The sequence below is a fragment of the Nomascus leucogenys genome, chromosome 14 (assembly GCF_006542625.1).
Source record: "Nomascus leucogenys isolate Asia chromosome 14, Asia_NLE_v1, whole genome shotgun sequence".
Classification (NCBI taxonomy): domain Eukaryota; kingdom Metazoa; phylum Chordata; class Mammalia; order Primates; family Hylobatidae; genus Nomascus; species Nomascus leucogenys.
Window position 1 is genome coordinate 35,658,876 of NC_044394.1, and position 18,279 is coordinate 35,677,154.

At 53.5% G+C, this 18,279-nt stretch overlaps 1 protein-coding gene across 1 annotated transcript in view; it reads left to right on the plus strand.

The window, feature by feature from the left end:
• Positions 1-9,618: 9,618 nt before the first annotated feature.
• VAX2 (ventral anterior homeobox 2) overlaps positions 9,619-18,279 on the plus strand; it is a 32,716-nt gene continuing 24,055 nt past the window's right edge. The window contains exon 1 of the mRNA XM_003262527.2: positions 9,619-9,916. Coding sequence (XP_003262575.2) covers positions 9,670-9,916 — 247 coding nt within the window. The 5' untranslated portion in view covers positions 9,619-9,669. The remainder of the gene's footprint in view (positions 9,917-18,279) is intronic.

Here is an 18,279-nt window from a genome sequence, read left to right on the forward strand (position 1 = left end):
AGGCCTTGGCTGCTTGTGTTGGGACCTGCCTGAGCCCGAGAGCAGAGCTTCTGGCTCACATGGTGAAGCGGAAACCAGAGAGAGGGTGACCTAGGAAGAGATGCCAGAGATGCCTGGCTCCTGATTGCCAAGCTCAGTCTGGAACCCGCTTGCAGGTGACACAGATCACTGATTGCAAATAATTATTGCTTGAGGCAACAGGGCCCTAAACCTGAGGGTTTCCTAGCACTGGGGATATGGGAGACAGGTGGTTAGTGACCTTGAATGTACAGTGTTTTGGCTTGCACAGAAAGCATGGCAAAGACAAAAAGGACAAAAAGATGAAAAGGAGAACTGCCTACTTTGTAGTGACTAGTGGCAAAGAAAAAAAGGAGAACTGCCTAAGTGGTAAGTCACTGTAGGCAAGCTCTCTGAGGCACAGTCAGGAAGGAAAGGTGAGCCACTGCCCTTGATGGAAACATGGAAACAAAATGCTTCAAACCCATTCTAACAATGACATTTAAATTTGTGTTTTACTGGATTTGTTTGACTTTTAACACACCACAAATTCAAAAGGTATCAAAGGATATAAAGGCCACCCGTGCTGGCCTCCAGGCCCCTCCCCAAAGACAGTCCAGAGAGCAGTCCCAGTGATCCCAGCTGCACCCTGAGCTTTCCAGGAGCACCACATGAGAAATGCCTGGGAATGATGCCTGCCCCCTCCCGTGTCTCCCCCGCCACACACACACACACACACACACACACACACACAGCCTTTGCAATCTCCCTTTGCCTCTTTGCCAGAGGACTCAGATCTTTCTTGGGCTCCAGTTGCTCTTCCTTCCCTGAATTATTCTTCCCTGGGCCTCAGGAAAGGCTGATGGATAGGCTGGGGTTCTCAGATTGGGAAAAATGCAGGATCTGGCTTTGGGTATGAGACTGGAATGATAAACTCAGAATGCTCCCCAGGGTCTGTGCCAGGGCCGAGTTGGATGTAGAAAGACAGGGTTCCAGCCTGGGCCTCACAGCACACTGTCCTCTGAGCCCAATGGCCACTTTTGGGAAAAAGAAGGTTGAACCAAACTGAGAGGAGAATTGCTGTCCTCAGCCTTGGCAGCCAGTTGCATTTCTCCTGCACCCACCACGTGGGACGGGCACTAAGGTAGTCAATGTGGAGGGCCCTGGAATCTGGGTTCACAACCCACATGCTGCACAGTCTCCCGCTGCTCCCCTTGGGCATGGCTAACCTCCTCATTTCTTCATTCACCCTGGCAGGAGGAGGAGAGGGAGCAAGTAGGGCTACAGTGTGTTCTTGGCTTTAAGCCTTAAATGATACAAGCTTAAGTCTTTCCTTCAGCCCCCACAGAGTGCCAGTTAAAGTGCACTGGGTAAGGTGCTCTGAATATATTAATTTACTCCTCTTAACATTTCCAGAGGTTGATACTAATATTACTCCCACTTAATGGATGAAAACACTGAAGCATAGAGAGGTTCAGCAGCCTGTTAGCAACTAGTTAAGTGGTAGAACCAGGATCTGAACCCAACCTAGCCAAGAGCCACGACTCTGAATCATTGCTCCAGAGACTGTATTCCTCCAAGGCTGCAGTCCAGGTGGCTCCTCCCCATTGGACAAAACCAGAAAGAATGCTTCCAGAAGGTGACTGATTAGCTGGGGACCCATAGGCATCCAGTGGCATTTCCCAAGCCTTGCCGGGCTCATCTAGCTGTTCCCAGAAACCTCCCCTGCTCTTCTGGTCAAGCTGCTGACCTGCAGGCTGAAAACCAGTTTGGGAGTCACAGACATGCTCACACAAAAGGTAGAAATTATCCAAATTTCCATCAATAATGAATGGATAGACAAAAAGTGAGCTAATCATACAATGAAATATTCTTCAGTCAGAAAAAGAAATGAAGTACTGATACACGCTACGACATGGATGAAATTTGAAACATTATGCTAATAAAAGAAGCCAGGCATGAAAGCCACAGATGATATGATTCCATTTATATGAAGTATCCAGGACAGGGAAATCCATAGAGACAGAGAGTAGATTAGTGGTTGCTTAGGGCTGGGGGTTTGAGGAGATAGAAGGCTGGGAGATCGAGATTTCTTTTTGAGGTGATGAAAATGTTCTAAAATTGACAGTGGTGATGGTTGCACATATCTGTAAATACACGAAAAACCATTGAATTATACACTTTAAATGGGTGAATTTTATGACATGTGAATTACATCTCAATAAAGGTATTACCAAAACACAAAATCAACACAACATACACACATAGTTCTAGAACTGAAGGCCACCACCCAGCCACGGTAGATCCAGGCTCTACCCTGCAAGTGTCCACGTCCTTGCAGTCCAAGTTTCCTTCAGTCTCTGTAGAGGCCGCAGCTCCCCTGCAGTGAATGATACTGCCCCTCAATTCAAAAGGCCTCTCCTGGGCTGTGCCAGGAGCCTGAATCCAGCCTACCAAGAACCTCTTAGACTGGGAGAGAGCCCCCTTCACAGAGTGAAATTGGAGGGAGGGGAAGAGATTTGTGCCTTGGGAGGGCCCCTGGGGTCCCACACAAACCAGCTATGTGACCTTGGTCTCAGCATCCTCTTCTGCAAGTTGAGACAACTGAGCTCCCATCCTAAATAGTCTTGTGAGTATTTCATTAAATTATGAGTCTAGCACAGCTTCTGGCACTAGCCAGTGTATTCCATGTTAGAAAACAGATGAAGGATTGAGCGAATTTGGGGGATGACATAGATAAAACCAGAGTGGTAGGAGTAAAGGGACTTAATTTGTTAAGAAAGAAGAAAAAGTTTTAGAAGATTGTCTCAAGTCTCTTGCATCTCTTTTGTTCATTTCAACTCTGCACCTAGCGGGATTGTAATTGCCCGAAATGGACAAGTGAAAGAGGGCACTCCTGGAGAGGGCAGAAGAGAAGAGGGGAAATAAAGAAGCAAGAAAAGGGAGATGGAGGAAGGAGAGAGTGTTGGTGGGGAGGTTACCAAGGAAACTGCCTCGAAGACTCAAGGGACAGGAAGGACAGAATTGCCCAGGGAAGGGGTGGCTGAGGGAAGGGAGGAAGGCTAAAGAAAAGAAGGAGAAACGGAGGCAAAGGGAGGGGGAGGTGGCCAAATCATCAGGTGAGAGGGGAGGAGGAGGAAGAGTCACAGAGAACTACTGGGGAAAAGAAGGAAGAAGCCAACTAGTCTGGGATCAATATGGAGACGAGAAGATTACCAAGTCAGGAGTCCAAAAGCCCCCCTTCCAGAACCTGGGGACACTGGTCTCCATTGGCTGCCGACTGGGACCTCTCTCCCTATTCTGGCCCAGCCATCCTCTCCCTGCCCTTGGGCAGCCCTGGAGAATCCTGAGTCCTGTGGATGGAGAGGGCTTTTCAGATTAAGCTGGACACCTGGAAGTTGGGTCCAGTCATGTCCTGCCCGGGTCTGTTCAACCATCCCCGAATGTTGAACCTCTTCCCCCAAAACCTCCTCCCCCAAAACTTCCCCCACCTCCCAGACTCCACCACCCCTGGCTTGCCTCCTCCCTGACCCCACTTAAAGTCCTGACCATTTCTCATTTCCCGAACTAGAGCATGCTGATCACCACTGGCCTTTGCTCCAGCAAAGTGCCAGCTTCCCCAGCCCTCAGGTGGTTCCTAACCAGGCTTCACCTGGAAGGCTTTTAAATATATAGATGGCCACTAGGAACCACTAAGGAGCCATTTGGTCTTCAGCTCAGCACCAGTCATTTCAAGTTGTCTGGGTGATTTAATATGTGGCAAGTGTTGAGAACTCCAGTTTGCCTCCTTCCTTAAGCTTCCTGACCCTGGGCCAAGGCCGCAGCCAAGGCAGTACTGCCTGATATATATATTTGCCTGGTTAGGTACCTAGAAGACCTCCTCAGGTCTGGCATGTTAGCAGTGGTCACTCCGGTGTGGTCTTCTTTACAGCCCAGCCTAGACCCACAGCCTCCCTGGGGGAAGCCTTCCTGGGCAGGCCCTGGGGCTCAGCAGATCAGGAAAGTTGCCAGCACCTTGCATCGGGCCTGGCACACAGGCAGCAAATCTTGACGGGCTCTAGAGCTCCCACCACTTGGCTGGAATCCCTGCTGGGGCAGAGAAGATGGAGCAAAGGGGGGCAAAGCAGGTAAGTGCTGCTTTAGGGGGCTCCTTGCTGTGCCCTAGAGGTGTCTTAGGGGAAACTAGGGCCAGAAACCCACACTGAGGTGGCAGAGGGAAGGATTCAGCAGCAGTTGAAGCTACTATCCTGCAGCCCAGAGCACACAAGGCCAACTGAAGACCCTGTGGGCCTAGGCCAGAGAAGGTAAACACCAGGTTGGATAGGTGGTGGGTCCAGAGGTGGTGCAGTGGCTGCAGTCTTTGGCTTCTCACCCTGAACCAGGCAGGTCAGCACAGCAAACTTGGGTTCCCTGTTCCCCACTAAGGGGTAACCTCTCACCCATGCTCATAGAGAGTGCCCCTACAGCCCAAGGGTCCTTCTCCTGCATAAACCCCAGAGTGCAACACTGGCATCCAGCACAGACATGCCACGGTCATTTTGTGTTGCCTGAAATGAGCAGTGACTGAGCCTGCAGGGGCCAGTGATCCAGGAGGGGCCTACACAGTGGAATTTGAGGAGCTCCCCCACTTCTCTGGATACCCCAAGGAACTGCCTGTGGTCTCACTGTTGGAGCTACCTCCTTCACTTTCAGTGCTGCTACTTTTCTCAGAAATAAATATATTTTTATTGTTTTATAAAAATAACAATACTCATTGTAAAAATACCAAAATCCAATACCATCACATCTTAAAATGTCAATCCTTCCCTAGCAGCGGGTGGGATAGCGGGTCACTCCCAAACAGGCTGGTGCAGAGGTCAGGATCCCAGGCACTAGAGGTGGGGCACAGGCAGGGGGCTGGAGAAGGAAGCCGGGTTCAGAGGCTTTCTGCCAACTCACTTATGCTCCCTGAGTGGTTTCTTTGAGGATTGTTCCTCTCTGTTCATCCCAAGCTCCCAGCTCTCTTTAGCTGCAGAAGAACTCCCATTCCTGCATGATGACTGAGCAGAATGGCAGGCGAAGACTGGATTTTTTGGGAGGAGGGCAAGTGCCGCCGAGGATTTCCCAGGGGCCTTAAGGTGGGCCCCAAAACCAGCGAGGAGAGAGGAGGGCAGAAGACCCAAAAAGAAAGTTGGTGGAGCAGAGCTGAGGAACCCAGGTTGCCTGAGCCTCTGGGGCTCTGGGTCTGAAATGGCTGGGGGGATGCGCCAGCTGAGAGAGGCAACGGGGTCGTAGAGGCAGAGAGGTCAAAGGGGAGGACAGGAAAGAAGCAGGAGGAGCCCGGGAAGGCACCCGACGCCTGCGCACCGCGGGAGAGAGGCCAGGCCCCAGGCTCAGCTAGAGGGAAGCGCACCCGAAGGAGCCAAGCTGAGCAGGACAGAGTCCAGGCCTGGAGAGCCGGCCTGGTGCACCGGCCAGAGCATCACGAGGGATACGAAAGAAGAAAGAATGCTGGACACAGGTTCTGAGCACCTGAGCCGGATACTAAAGGCTGTGCCAGCGCTCCAGAGCGCTGGCAGTGAAGGACAGAACGGCTCTGCAGAGAGGTACTGGGTAGTGTCTGGGGGAGCCTGGCCTATGAATTCCACCCGCTCACATACATCCCTTCGCTCCCCTAGCACCCAGCACAGGCCTCACATTGCCGACCCTAGAGAGGGCTGCTGTGGGTCGTGATGTTGGGGGTAGGGGGCAGGGGAGTGTATTTATCCACAGGCACCGGGGATCCAGTTCTTAGCACCACGGAAGGCTAGGGAGGTCCGTCCCTCCTACTGAGCGGCCAAAAGGCGAGAAGGCGGGTGGTGCAGGACTGGAGGGTCCCCGAGGAATGACCGGAACGGGCCCACGCCCCGAAAAGGCGGCAGGAATTGGAGGGTGGCGGAGGATGCTGAGCAATGCTGAATCCAGAGAGGATGGCCTCTTTACCCGACTCCAGCCGGGCTTTGGAGAAACCCCAGGGGATTCCAGTTCTAAGGGGAGCTGGGAGCAGGAGTGCCCCTCCCTGCCGAAGGTCTTCCCATTCCTCCCACTGAGAATGAAGGACCTGAACCACCATTGCCCTCCCCCCACCGTCTGGCATCCGCCTTCGAACTCCCTTAGGTTCAGTTTCTCAATCGCCTTACCAAAAAAGAGAGGAAGTAAAGAGTCGAAAGAAATTATCTGGGCTCCTGGGGTCTTGGCGGGTTGAGATCACAGTGAGGCCGCAGGTGGAGACCGAAGGTGAAGAGGAGAGCAGCAGGCCCGGGACAGGCCCCAGCTTCGAATGAGGAATCCCTGATCCCAGTGAATTCGTGCCAGGCGGACTCACCACTCCTCCAGCTCTGCGTCCGTCTTGCACTGGGCAGGAAGTTTCCTCTAGAGCCAGGCAGGGACCCAACGAACGCACGCTTTGTTCCCCAACCCACGCACATACTCTGAAGGGGCGGTACCGCACCCCTACATCCCCCAGTACACCCTCACCATGTGTCTGTACCCGGGCACATGTGGCCCAGCCTTCCTCACCAAGGACCCGGGGGACTTAGCGAGGCAAGATGTCGTCTGTCTCTAGGAAGGGGAGGACGCGGGTGGGAGCCTAGTGGCTCCTGAACAAAGCGCCTCCTTGGTGGGGAATTAGACGGCCCAGGCAACGAGCTTAAGGAGGCACGGGGGCCGAGGCGGCCTGGGGTTCAAGAACCTGTGTTCCAGTGGCTGGAACACAGGCCAGGCTCCCAGCTCGGCCTGAAAGGGGTCTGACTGGTCAGGGAAGGGCTCGGTGAGGAGAGCCAGTCCTCCTCTCCACTCCTCCTCCATACACACCCCGGCGCCTCCGTACACAGAAGCCCTGATTTCCTTACTCCATCCCCGCATGCACATGCACTGGGGCTGGCGCCCCACTGCCCAGGCCTGCTCAGAAGAGAAAGCCAGGATTTCTGAGGGAGGCCGAATCTTATACCTCCAAGAGAGAACGTGAGAAAGGAAGAATAAAGGGTGCAGGAGAAAGGAGAAGACTGGAACACCCAAGAGTCGACACCTAGCTGGCTTGGAGCCGGGCAGTGCTCCCTGCAGGGCTCCCCGGGGCAGACAGGAAAGAGAAAGCTGCCAGAACCTCTGGGGTCCTGGCTCCGAAGGACTTTATGGGAGGCCTCCGACCTCTCCCAGGAGTGTGCTGACACCTAGGACCTCATCCATGGGCCCTGGAAAAGGACTCCGGGACTGAGACCCGAGTTACTGGTGTGGAAAGATGCCATTTGTGAAATGAAAAATTAAAACGATGACAACAAACAAAGCCTGGCACGGTCCAGCAAGTGCTGTTTTTCCGTTTTTGTCTGCACAGAAACTGGGGGCTCATCTGCAGCAAGCAGAACCGCTAGAGCTGGGGGTAGGGGTGCAGTGTCCAGGCAAGCCGAGTGTTTGCTTATATTTCTGTTTATAATTTTTGTATACTAGATGCATCTTACTCAAATAATAAAAATAAACTTGAGAGAGCCAGAGAGGCAAAAAACTGAAGTGCAGAGTACAGGTGGTGGTTGGGTGAGAGACAAGACTTTTGGGGAGCTTGGCAGATGGAGAGGGAGAGGGTCTGACCTGTATAGCGGTCATTAAGGAGTTCACTGCCACTCCCAGGGCCTGGCCGGGAGGAACAGAGTGCAGAGCTCACCGCACATCATGCAACATGGATTCCTTCAGCCGAGCTAGGTTCCACTGGGTCACACTTTCCCCAGGACCCTCCTGAAACCTCTTTCTCACTCCTCCCTCCTACATACATATACATTCCTACAGCCCCGTGCCCCAGGCCCACAAACTCTCAGCACCTACAGGTAGTCCACGCTGCTCTCCCTCTGAACCCTGACTTAAGCCTTGGGCTCAATCCCACCTTCCCGCCCCCAACCCAAATCACTTTGTGGTTGCATTTCCCTTCCTTCCTTTCTTTCGTTCCTTCCTCCCTTCTTTCCTTCTTTCCTTCCTTCCTTCCTTCTTTTCTTCCTTTCTTCCTTTCTCCCTCCCTTCTTTCCTCCCTTCCCTTCTTTCCGTTAGTATTACCAGCAAGACCTCCCGACCTGCCCTTTTTACCCTCCCTTTTTCCTAGGTTCCATACCCTAAGTGGAATAGTTGTTAATCATTCAATTAAATAATTGGTGTGTGTCCCCCTCAACCTCACCTTCTGCCGGGAACATCTGGCATCGGAAACATGCAACAATTCACGTGCACATTGGACACACACTATGGCACTGACACAAGCACACACTCATACACCTGCTTTCCCACTCACAGGGATAATGGAGGCTGCACCAGGGACACACTCAGCCATGCTACAGCCACTTTCACGGGCATATCCACGCCCGCTCTCACAGACACCCTTAACCAGATTATTGGACAGACCGAAGCACCCTGCTCACGCCAGCAGGTCAGAAAAACGAAGGAAAGTCTGAGATAGTAGTGCTTTAGGGGAAGGGTCACAGGCCTTGTTGCGCGTGCACACATTTGCACACACACCTTCGTCCTCAATCTTTCGTCCAGGCCCCCTTCTGAGTCAAAGAAGTCCCCTTCTGGTGCGTTGAGAGAGACACTAGGATCGGGAGAGCACTGGCCTCTCCAGTAAATGCTGGGGATCCGCACGCCTCGGAGGGCTGCGCCCCGGAATCCCAGCTGCTCAGCTCCTCACAGCCTGACCCTGCTTCACTTCCAGCCGTGCTCACCTCCGCCCTTTACCTCTCCGCAGCCTCGGAGAAGGCGGGACCCGGGACAGCGACAGAGCACGGGGAAAGCTCCGCGGAGGGAAACAAGGAAATCCCCACCTTCTATCCCTGTCTCGTGGTGCGGTCCCCTGTGACGGCCTCAGACCTGCGAGGAACCCAGGACTTTGCCGCCTATCATGGTCTCAGCCTTACTCTGGGCGCCTGCAACCGGCTGTCTGTCTGTTTGCCTGTTCACTCCCCCGGGATGCGGGTGAGACGGTCTCCTTGCCTCACTTTACTAGCCTCATTCGCCCACTCTCGCCCTTGCTCTTCCTGAAGGGCCGGGGGAGGGGGCCCTCCGGTCTGCGTTCACGAGTGTGGGTGTGGGTATAAATCTAGGGGTTGGCGCACCGAGCCCAGGCCTGCCCCCCCCGCCTCCAGCACCCCCACCGACCCCGCCCCGCCAAGCGCCCGAGCAAGGCCAACCTCCTGTTCTCTGCTAGGTCTCTCCGAGGTCGCCTTCTTTGCGCACTTTGGTTATTGATCCTGCTGAACCGCCCGGAGCGCAGCGGCTGCGCTTCTCTGGGAAAGAAGGAAGTGGGGAGGTGAGTAGGCTAGGGGAACGGTGGAGGGGAGGAGAAGTTGATCAACTTTAGGAGGGGGTGTAGGGCGTTCCTCAGGGCCGCCCCAGTCTCCCTCTGCCGGGCCTGGAGCAGGGCTAGACTAGGGGTGGAGTGGGACCACCGCTCCCCTCCCCTCCCCCTCTCCCCCTGGCGCCGAGCCCTGGCGCGGCTGGGAGTCTTGGAACCGTGAATCCCGCCCAATCAGCGGGGAGGGGAGGAGCAGCGGCCGGGGGCGGGGCCGGAGGAGGAGGAGTCGAGCGGGGTCGCGAGGGGCGGGGAGCGGCGCGAAGGGCGGGGAGCGGCGCTCCGGGCCAGCCTAGGCTGGCTCCGCCGTAGAGGGGTTGGCAGTGGCGGTCGGCATGGGCGATGGGGGCGCCGAGCGCGACCGGGGCCCCGCGCGCCGGGCGGAGTCTGGTGGCGGCGGTAGGTGCGGCGGAGACCGCGGCGGAGCGGAGGACTTGCGAGCTGATGGCGGTGGCCACAGCCCAACGGAGGTGGCCGGGACCTCAGCCTCCAGTCCCGCAGGCTCCAGGGAGAGCGGAGCCGACAGCGACGGGCAGCCCGGGCCCGGCGAGGCAGACCACTGCCGCCGCATCCTGGTGCGAGGTAAGGGGACAGCCCGCGGCCCTGCTCCACTGGACCCTCACCCTACCCATACTGGGGCCCCCAACCTAGCTGCAGCTGACACCGCCCAATTCATATATTCATTCATTCGTCATCCAGTCATTCATTCAGCAAATATTATTTTGAGCGTCTATTGTGTGCTGGACGTTGAGCTGAGTGCAAGGGACAAAGCAGCGAATGGGACCGAAGCGGTCCCCGTTTCTCCGCCTCTCGGGCCAGTCCCCTAGTTCTAGGCCCACTCGGAACGGCTACTGTGGCGGGGGCAGAAATGGAGTGCGGGATGCTGAGAGCCTGGTCTCCGTCCCGTGACCCTCAAGGCAAGTGCGGAGAAAAGCGTCACGCGCGCTCCGTGGGGACAGGACGTGGAGGGAGCAGCGTAGGCAACCGTGGGAGGAAAAGGCCCCGGCTCTGCAGGGCGGCCGAGGTGCTTCCTCGCCTCCTGCCCAGCCGCGTTTCCCATCCCCGGCAATTGGGACCCGCACGGATTGCCCAGGGGAGACGGCGCGGGACGCTGAGGGTGGCGTGCGCGGAGCTAGCCCGCTGTGCTTTACTCTCTTGGTTCCCACTTCCTCGCGGCGCCTGGGCCCAGCCGGCTCTCGGCGCCGCCTTCCCGCGGCCTGGCCTTTCACGTCCTTCCCTTTCTCCCTCGGCCCTCGTCCTCCTCTCGTCTTTCCCAGCCATTCCTCTCAGCCGAACGCGCCTTCCCAGCACCTTCTTCCTGCAAGCTCCTCCATCTGGACTGCGACCGATTACCCAGCTCTTCCCGGCCTCCTCTCCGCGAGGCCGAGGCTCCCCAGGTCCCCAGCTCCAGCCTTTCGCAATGCCAAGGGCTCCACTTTCCCTCGATCTGGGCCTCGCCCAGCGAGATGGGAGGAGAAAGGGGACTCCGGGGTCTTGCCCTCAGCCCGACCCCAGGCCGCGGCCAGAGCCTGAAGTCCGTTGCCTCCTCCATCCCGAAGCCCCGGGAGCGGGAGACCCAGCGCCAGAAGAGGCCACTAGCGGTAATGGCTCCCCTCAGGCTCCTTCCTGGGCTCCCTCCTCCCGGCGTCCTCCTGCTGCCTCCTTCCAACCTCTTCACACGCGCCGCTCCGGAGAGCCACTGGGCCTCTGGAGGCTACCGGCCCGAGCGGATTTCTTTGGCCTCCGCCTGGGGAGAGGGAACAGGCTGGAAGCTGGCCCTGGGTGGTTCCAGCGAGGGGATTAGGTTTGATCTGAGCTCGGCTACCGTCAAGCTGACTGGGACACCCTGGGCCAGTTGGGCACGACCTCTCTGCGGCTGCTGGGTGTGGGTGGCTCTGGGGACTGGAGGGTAGAGCATGCATGCAGCCCAGTGTGAGGGTGACTGATGACTGCCTTGAATACAGAGGCAGGGGCCTTAGCTCTGGGAAACATTCCTGGTGCCAGATGTCACTGGGACAGTGGGTGCTCACTGCCACTCATAGTTGACTACTTGAGTCAAGGCAGTTATGCCATCAGGAATTCCAGCAGATGTGTGGACCTGTTGGGCACCAGGGATTAAATCCGATTTTATTCTTTAGACTGTGGGATGTCCTGAGTGAAGGCATAAGCAGCCCTTTTGGTTCCGTTAAAAATATCTGTAGGACTGCCAGAGAAATCAGTCGCCCAATCCCACACATTCCCAGGGGAGGATCTAAAGTCCCTGCCTGTGACAATCATCACCTTGAACCCCACCTATGGGTGGACATTTTCTTCCCCCCAGGACAATTGTGAGTTCTGTGCCCACCTAACATCCTCTCCACTCTACTAACCCTGTATGTAGAGCAAATAAGTTTTGTGTACAGATAGCAATTAAATAGCTTTCAGGGGTAAACTCATAGGAAGTGGAATTCAAAAGTGACCCTCCACCCTATGAGGTGGGGCCACCCAAGCTGGGAGCAATCCACAGGCAGGCAGAGATGTGTTTGCACTGGATGAGAGACAGCCTGTGTGTGTCTTCAGGGAGTGTACTTTTATAAATGTATGTGCACACACAGAGGTGCCATTGCATTTGTAAAATATAATCGAAATATTAGATATAAAGCATAGAGGATATATTTACACACCTAACAGAAATGAAAGGCAAATGGGGCTTTTATAAATCCCTCTGTCTTTCCCCATTTAATGATACGGAGGTTATTATGGGCCTGAAACGCTCAGGATGTGATTTGCCACTAATCTCTCCTAGCCAGGGTCACCTGTGTTACTGGCAGTCCCGCCATGGCTCAGGGCTCTGATCAGTGAAACAGACCTGGCACTGGTGAAGGAAAGTCTGAACTGCCTTGGCCCCTGAATGAACATCCCTTCCACAGGCCTTCAATACACTTTGCCCTTGACCTCTGAGAACACATCCTCCCAAAGAACCTTTGGAAGGAAACCACTAAAAGGTAAAAGGGAGGCATTTGCCCTTGCTGTCCTGTGTCAATGTTGGGTTGGCGCCTGCCCAGGACCTCTCCTCTCTTGGGGAGGCCTCACCCCTTCTGGGTCATTTCTGCCTCTCTTTCATTCTGCACTCCTCCACCTAAGGGCATACCACAGTGGGGCAGGTTTGTTGAGGGAGTCCTTTGGCACAGGGAGTAGGAGGAGAGCTTGGGCACCAGACTTAAGCAAAGTTGGTTTAGGTTACTGACCTTACAGCCCTTTAAACCTGAACCAGTTTCTTTGTTTTTCTTTGCTTGTTTCCTTATCTTACAAAGGGACCCATAGTCCTTACCTTAAAGGACTTGCCAAGAATCAGAGGTGATGTCTGTAAAATTGCAAACACCCAGTAGGATCTCCATAAATATTTGTTGACAGAAGGAAGGGTGTAGCTCTGAGGTGACCTATGAACCACTTTTGATGGGTGGGGCAGTGGACCTTCGTTGTCCGAGGCCTCTCCCAAGTCACCCCTTTCCCCCTCCTTCTGGCTCTGGGCCCAGGGCCTGGGCTGTACTGGGAGGTGAGCACCTAGGGGTTAAGAACCTACTAATGGTAAAGGAAAATTAGCACCATCTTGCAGACCACACAGTGCTGCCTGCCCCAATCTCCTTGGTGGGATCCTTTTTGGGCCAGTGACTCAAGCCTCTACGAATACAGGGTAGACAGCCAAGGAGGCCAAACGTGGTGCGTCTCCTGCCTCAAAATGAAGGCTCCTTCATGTCACACATGGGCACGGACCAGAGCTGCTGAGATGATAGGCCGGGCGCATAACAGGCACCTCGCACATCGCACCGCGGACACAGCGAGCCCCCCATTTGGACCCTAAGGCCTGAAAAAGCCGCTCCACACCTCCGCGTGCACAGTCCCTAGACCAGTGAGGGCGGGGACGGGGAAATCCTTTTGTTTTATATTGGAAACCGCACGCCAAAGGCAGGCAGGAAGCAACCGAAGGAAGAGGCCGCCTGAGCCGTGGCTCAAACAGCACAGGGCAGTGGCCAAGCACCAGCTTTTTCGGTGGAGCTGGGATTCCAGCAGGCAGAAGAGGTGGACAACTCTGACCCTAGACTCCCTACAACCCCGCGATCGACGCTCCACCTGCACACTCAAACGCACCTGTTTCCCAAATTAATCCGGACGCAAATTTAACGACCGATTTTGATAGATCCGGGAAATTCTGTCCACCAGCGTCACCCAACACAGCAACTTTTACGGACAATGCGTGGCGTCCTTTCCTGCTCACCCAAAGAGGCCTCTTCGGGCTGACTGCCACCCCTGCGGGTCCTCAAACCCCACTCGAAACCCTCCGAACCCCTGTGTCTGGGAGCAGTAGGGTGGGATGACTGCAGGATCCCTTGAAGAAGTGACTCGCTGCAACCCCACCAGCAGCAGCAAAAACGCTTTCAGCCGGGAGCTGGATGGATGCGCGGATGGCTGGGGGCCGTGAGGGGACGCGTGAAGCCCAGTCCTCTTGCTTGGGCTGGGCGATTCCCGCCGTGGGACGGGTGGGATTGACCTTAGTGGAGTCCATCCCTTCGGAGAATCCGCGGGCAGCCGGGACCCACGCTCCGGAAACGCGCAAGTCCGAACTCGTACACACAGCACAATGGCGTGCAGCCGCCAGGAGCCCTAACTCCCGGAGACGCGTCTGAGAAGCCATGCAAGGGGGCGCAGCTTCGGGGCTCTGGCTGGGAGGTTACTGCAGGGGCAGACGCCTCCCTCCAGCAGCCGGGTCCAGGCTCAGGGCCGGCCGGCCTCTGCTCACTTTCTGCTTGGATTACTAACAGCCACTGGGCTTGGGGAGATCGGCCCGGCCGCAGGCCTAGCCCTGCTGAGCAGGCGTTTAGTAAGGACCACGGGACTTTAGTCTCAATATCTGAGTCTGTTAATAGACCTGATAACCCAGGACCAGCCCCCCAGGCAGACGTGGAAAGGTGTAAATGGTTCACGCAAGGAACTGCACTTTGAGATTTTTGTATTTGTTTTTATTTTTTGGTTTTAGCATTTGTAGAGGGTTTCTTTTTTTGTTTTGTTTTCCTGGAGTTGCTTTACGTTATTTTTTCCTTTTACTTGTTTTCGGCAGGAGGCCCACATTCCCATAGTGGGTCTATGCCAGGCCCTCTCATTTGGGTCTTCTTTTGTTTCCCCTTTCTTCCATAACCCTCACCCCCACAAACACACTGAAGCAGACCAGCAACCCGAAAAATCATCTTGTAGGTGTGTCTTGTGTGCCAGTTTTCATTTTCAGGGAGCCGTTCAGGAAGATTAGACAGCTCCTTCCCTCCTCAGGCGATTTCTGTTCCCCACCTGGTCTTGTAGACCCAGGAACCCATGGAACCTCTACCGCATCCCCCGCCCAACACACCCGCATCTTCAGGGACGGTCCCCCAGGTAGCTTCTGGGGACTCCGAGGGGCAAGGAGGCCAAATCCTTTGGAAGCCCGGACAAGGAGTGGGTACCTGGGGCTACAGGAAAGGGAGGAGATGGCAGCGGCACGCACCCGCAGTCAGTCAAAGCCACCGGGCTCAAGTCTTCCTCTTTTGCGCACCACCCGTAAGGAGAGAGGGTGTCTATGCATCATGTTGGCCTGGGTGCCATTTCCCCAATTACCCCTTGGCTGCAGGCTCCCTGTTGTTGGCTACATTTCTTTGATTTCTATTTTAATGGTGGGAGGTGGAGCATATGAATTTTGCCTATTTGCTGTTTGCTTAATATAAATTCACAAATAATGCTAGACCTGACTACCCTTGGAGAGCCAGTAGCCGGTTACCTGGCTGTGCATCTGCAGATTCTGTACCCCAGTTCAAGATGCTCTGATAGAGGACACCAAGGCTGCATGGGTCTGCCCACCAATCCCTGGGGCGAGACAGGTCTAGGAGCCTAGTTCATTCCTCATATCCCCAACCCAGCTCATCTGGGAAGGCGGTTGGGGGTTTCAGTGTCCTGGCTTCTCCCACTGCTGGTGGATGCTGACTGGGGACATCCAGCACTGCAGAAAGAGGTAGCAGCCCCAGGCTTGGATGTGGCCTACAGGGCCAGGGTGAATGCACCTGGAAAGTCAGGGTGAGTGCCAGACTGGCGGAGTGCACTGTAAGGTCCTGGTGGCGGCTTGGGCTTGTAAAGGCTCAGGGCCCTCCTTGAACGGTCTCCCCTGTGGCCTTAACATCTTTTGTTCTTTTTTTTTTTTTTTTTTTTTAAGATAGAGTGGTTGCTCTGTTGCCCAGACTAGAGTGCAAGGGTGCAATCATAGTTCACTGTAACCTTGAACCTCTGGGCTCAAGCGATCCTCCCTCCTCGACCTCCCAAAGTGCTGGATTACAGGACTGAGCTACCGCGCGTTTCTTGTTCTTTAACTTATTCCACAAACATTAATGTGTACCCACTGTGTGCCAGACTGATCCTGGCTGAAGCTGCCGGCACGCAGCTTCCCATAAATGTAAGCTGTTTTTGCCCAGCTCCCACAGCCAGGCCAGGAACTGCTGGGTAGAGACTTCCCCGCTGAAGTCGAGGGGGCGGACTCCCCGAGCCCGGTTCCCTCGAAGCCAGGCAAAGACCACGTAGGAGGTGGTCACTGTGCCCACCAAATCCAGGCGATCTTCCTGGATGCTTTTAGTGCACAGTAGGCACTCAATAAATACTTCTCGAATAACTTACACGAAACAAAATTCATCAACATGGCATAACTCTGTCGGTCTTAGGAGGCCAACGCCTTCTCCCGGAAGAACGTGTGTTCTAATATTATCTTATTTTTTGACGTTGCAATGTCCTTCTTATATGAAACAGTGATCATGGCAGAACATAGAATAATTGTTAAAACACGAAGTTGACAACCCCATAGTTTTAGAATTTTGTTTCTGCAATCCGCAGCTTTGGGAAGCACTGAATTACAAAACCTGAAAATTCTCATCTATGTGGCGGCTTAGAGGCCGGCCCAGGCTGGAGCGGAGGTCTTGGGAAGCGCTGGGCCGCTCATACAGTCAATGCTGAGTCTCCCGGCTTTCGGCGGCTGCCGCGTGTGAGGTTCCACGGCACAGCCAGCCAGAGGGTTGACAGAAATAACTGGATAAATCTGTGCCCCTGCCCCTGCCAGCTCACACGGCTGCAGCCCACGGCTGGAGCCAAAAATAACCGCGCAGTTGACTCCAGGATTTCTTTAGCGTCTTGCTGGAGACACTGACTTTCAGAGCCCCTGTCCCGCCTTCCATTCCCCACTACTTGGCAGCCCACCGCGTCCACCTGCGGAGCTGCGGGAGCCAGGGCCGGGCAAAGGACACTCTACGAGGCACAGCCTCCGGCAGGGCCACACTTACAATGTAGACAGGTAAATAGAGGATTTAAATTCAAAAAGTAATACGAGCTCGATTTTTTTAAAAACCGGAAGCAAAGAAGGATCCCAGGAACAGCCACTGTTTTCAATTCTGGGCGAGTCCTTCCAGGCGATTTTTCCACGCTCTTATAGAAGAACAAATAAATGAAAGCAGAACTATATTTCATAGGCTGTTTTGCAATTTACCATATCAAAAAAATTAATCTGCAGTGATCATCTTTTCTGCTGAACTAGTTCTTGCTGTCCCTTGACTGTAGAATTAAGTATTCCTTAAAGACTGGAGGGACCTTGGGGTTGTTTTTCCTTAATATAAACACTGTGAAGTAAGCTCCGAAGGCAGGGGTCTTCTCGACCTTTGACTGTTTCTGTGGGATAAGTTTCTAGCAGTGTAATTACTGCTTCAAAAGATTTACACACACAATTTAAATATATTTCATTTACTGTAATAGGTAATTGTAAAATAGATAATTAATTCATCAAAACATCTTTTTTTCAGACATCAGGAGTTGGGGGTCTCACTATTTTGGGTTTAAGCTGGACTCAAACGCCCACATAGCTGGGATTACAGGTGGGAGCCACTGCACTTTTTAAAAAGTATCCGGTGAAAAACCTCTCCCATCCCTGTCCCCATCACCCACTTCCCACCTGGTTCAAGGACTTTCTAATATGTCCTTCCAGATAATGTTTACGCCTATGGAAATCAGTGCAGTTATATAATTTTTTTCTTCCAATATATCTTGCGGTGTAAATAACTTTTTTTTTATAGATGCATAATATTCCATTTAAGTCGACTAGGTGGATCATAATGTATATCATATAACCAGTACCCTATTTGTGGACATTTGGTTATTTTCTTATCTGTTCCTATTATATGTAATCCTGAAATAAGTAAACTTGTTTCTTTGTCATTTCCACATGTGTGAGTATGTCTGTCAGAGAAGTTCCTAAAAGTGAATTACTGGGTCAAATGGTATCTGTGTTTGAAATTTGCAAGATAATGCCAAATTGTCTGTCCTCCGTAAGATGGTAGCACTTTACACTGCCACCAGCGATGTCTGAAAGTGGTTGTTTCTCCAGAATTTGCCAGCACCGTTCACATTTTACATCTTGATAAATATAGTCAAGTTATTCTGCAGGAGAAGTTTAGTTACTTATGCCCACCCCTTTGCCCTGTCCCCACATTGGACATTTTGTATCATTTCATCTTTGTCAATCTTCATATTCATTAGCCGGTTGTATTTCTTCTATCTATTGATTCATTTCCTTTGACCAGTTTAATTTGCAAACATACCGTTTCCTTATTGATTTGTAGAATCTCTAGGTATTGTTTTCAATATGTGTTGCAATATTTTAGTTTGCAATTTATCCTTTGATTTTGTTTAGGATGGTCTTTTGTTTTCAGAAGTATAAAATATCTTTTTATTTTTATTATGTCATTATATTTTATTTTTTAGAGACAAGGGCTCACTCTGTCACCCAGGCTGGAGTGCAGTGGCCCAACAATAGCGCACTATAACCTTGAACTGCTGGCCTCAAGCAGTCCCCCCACCTCAGCCTCTGGAGTAGCTGAGACTACAGGCACTCCCCACAATGCTGGCCTAGCTTT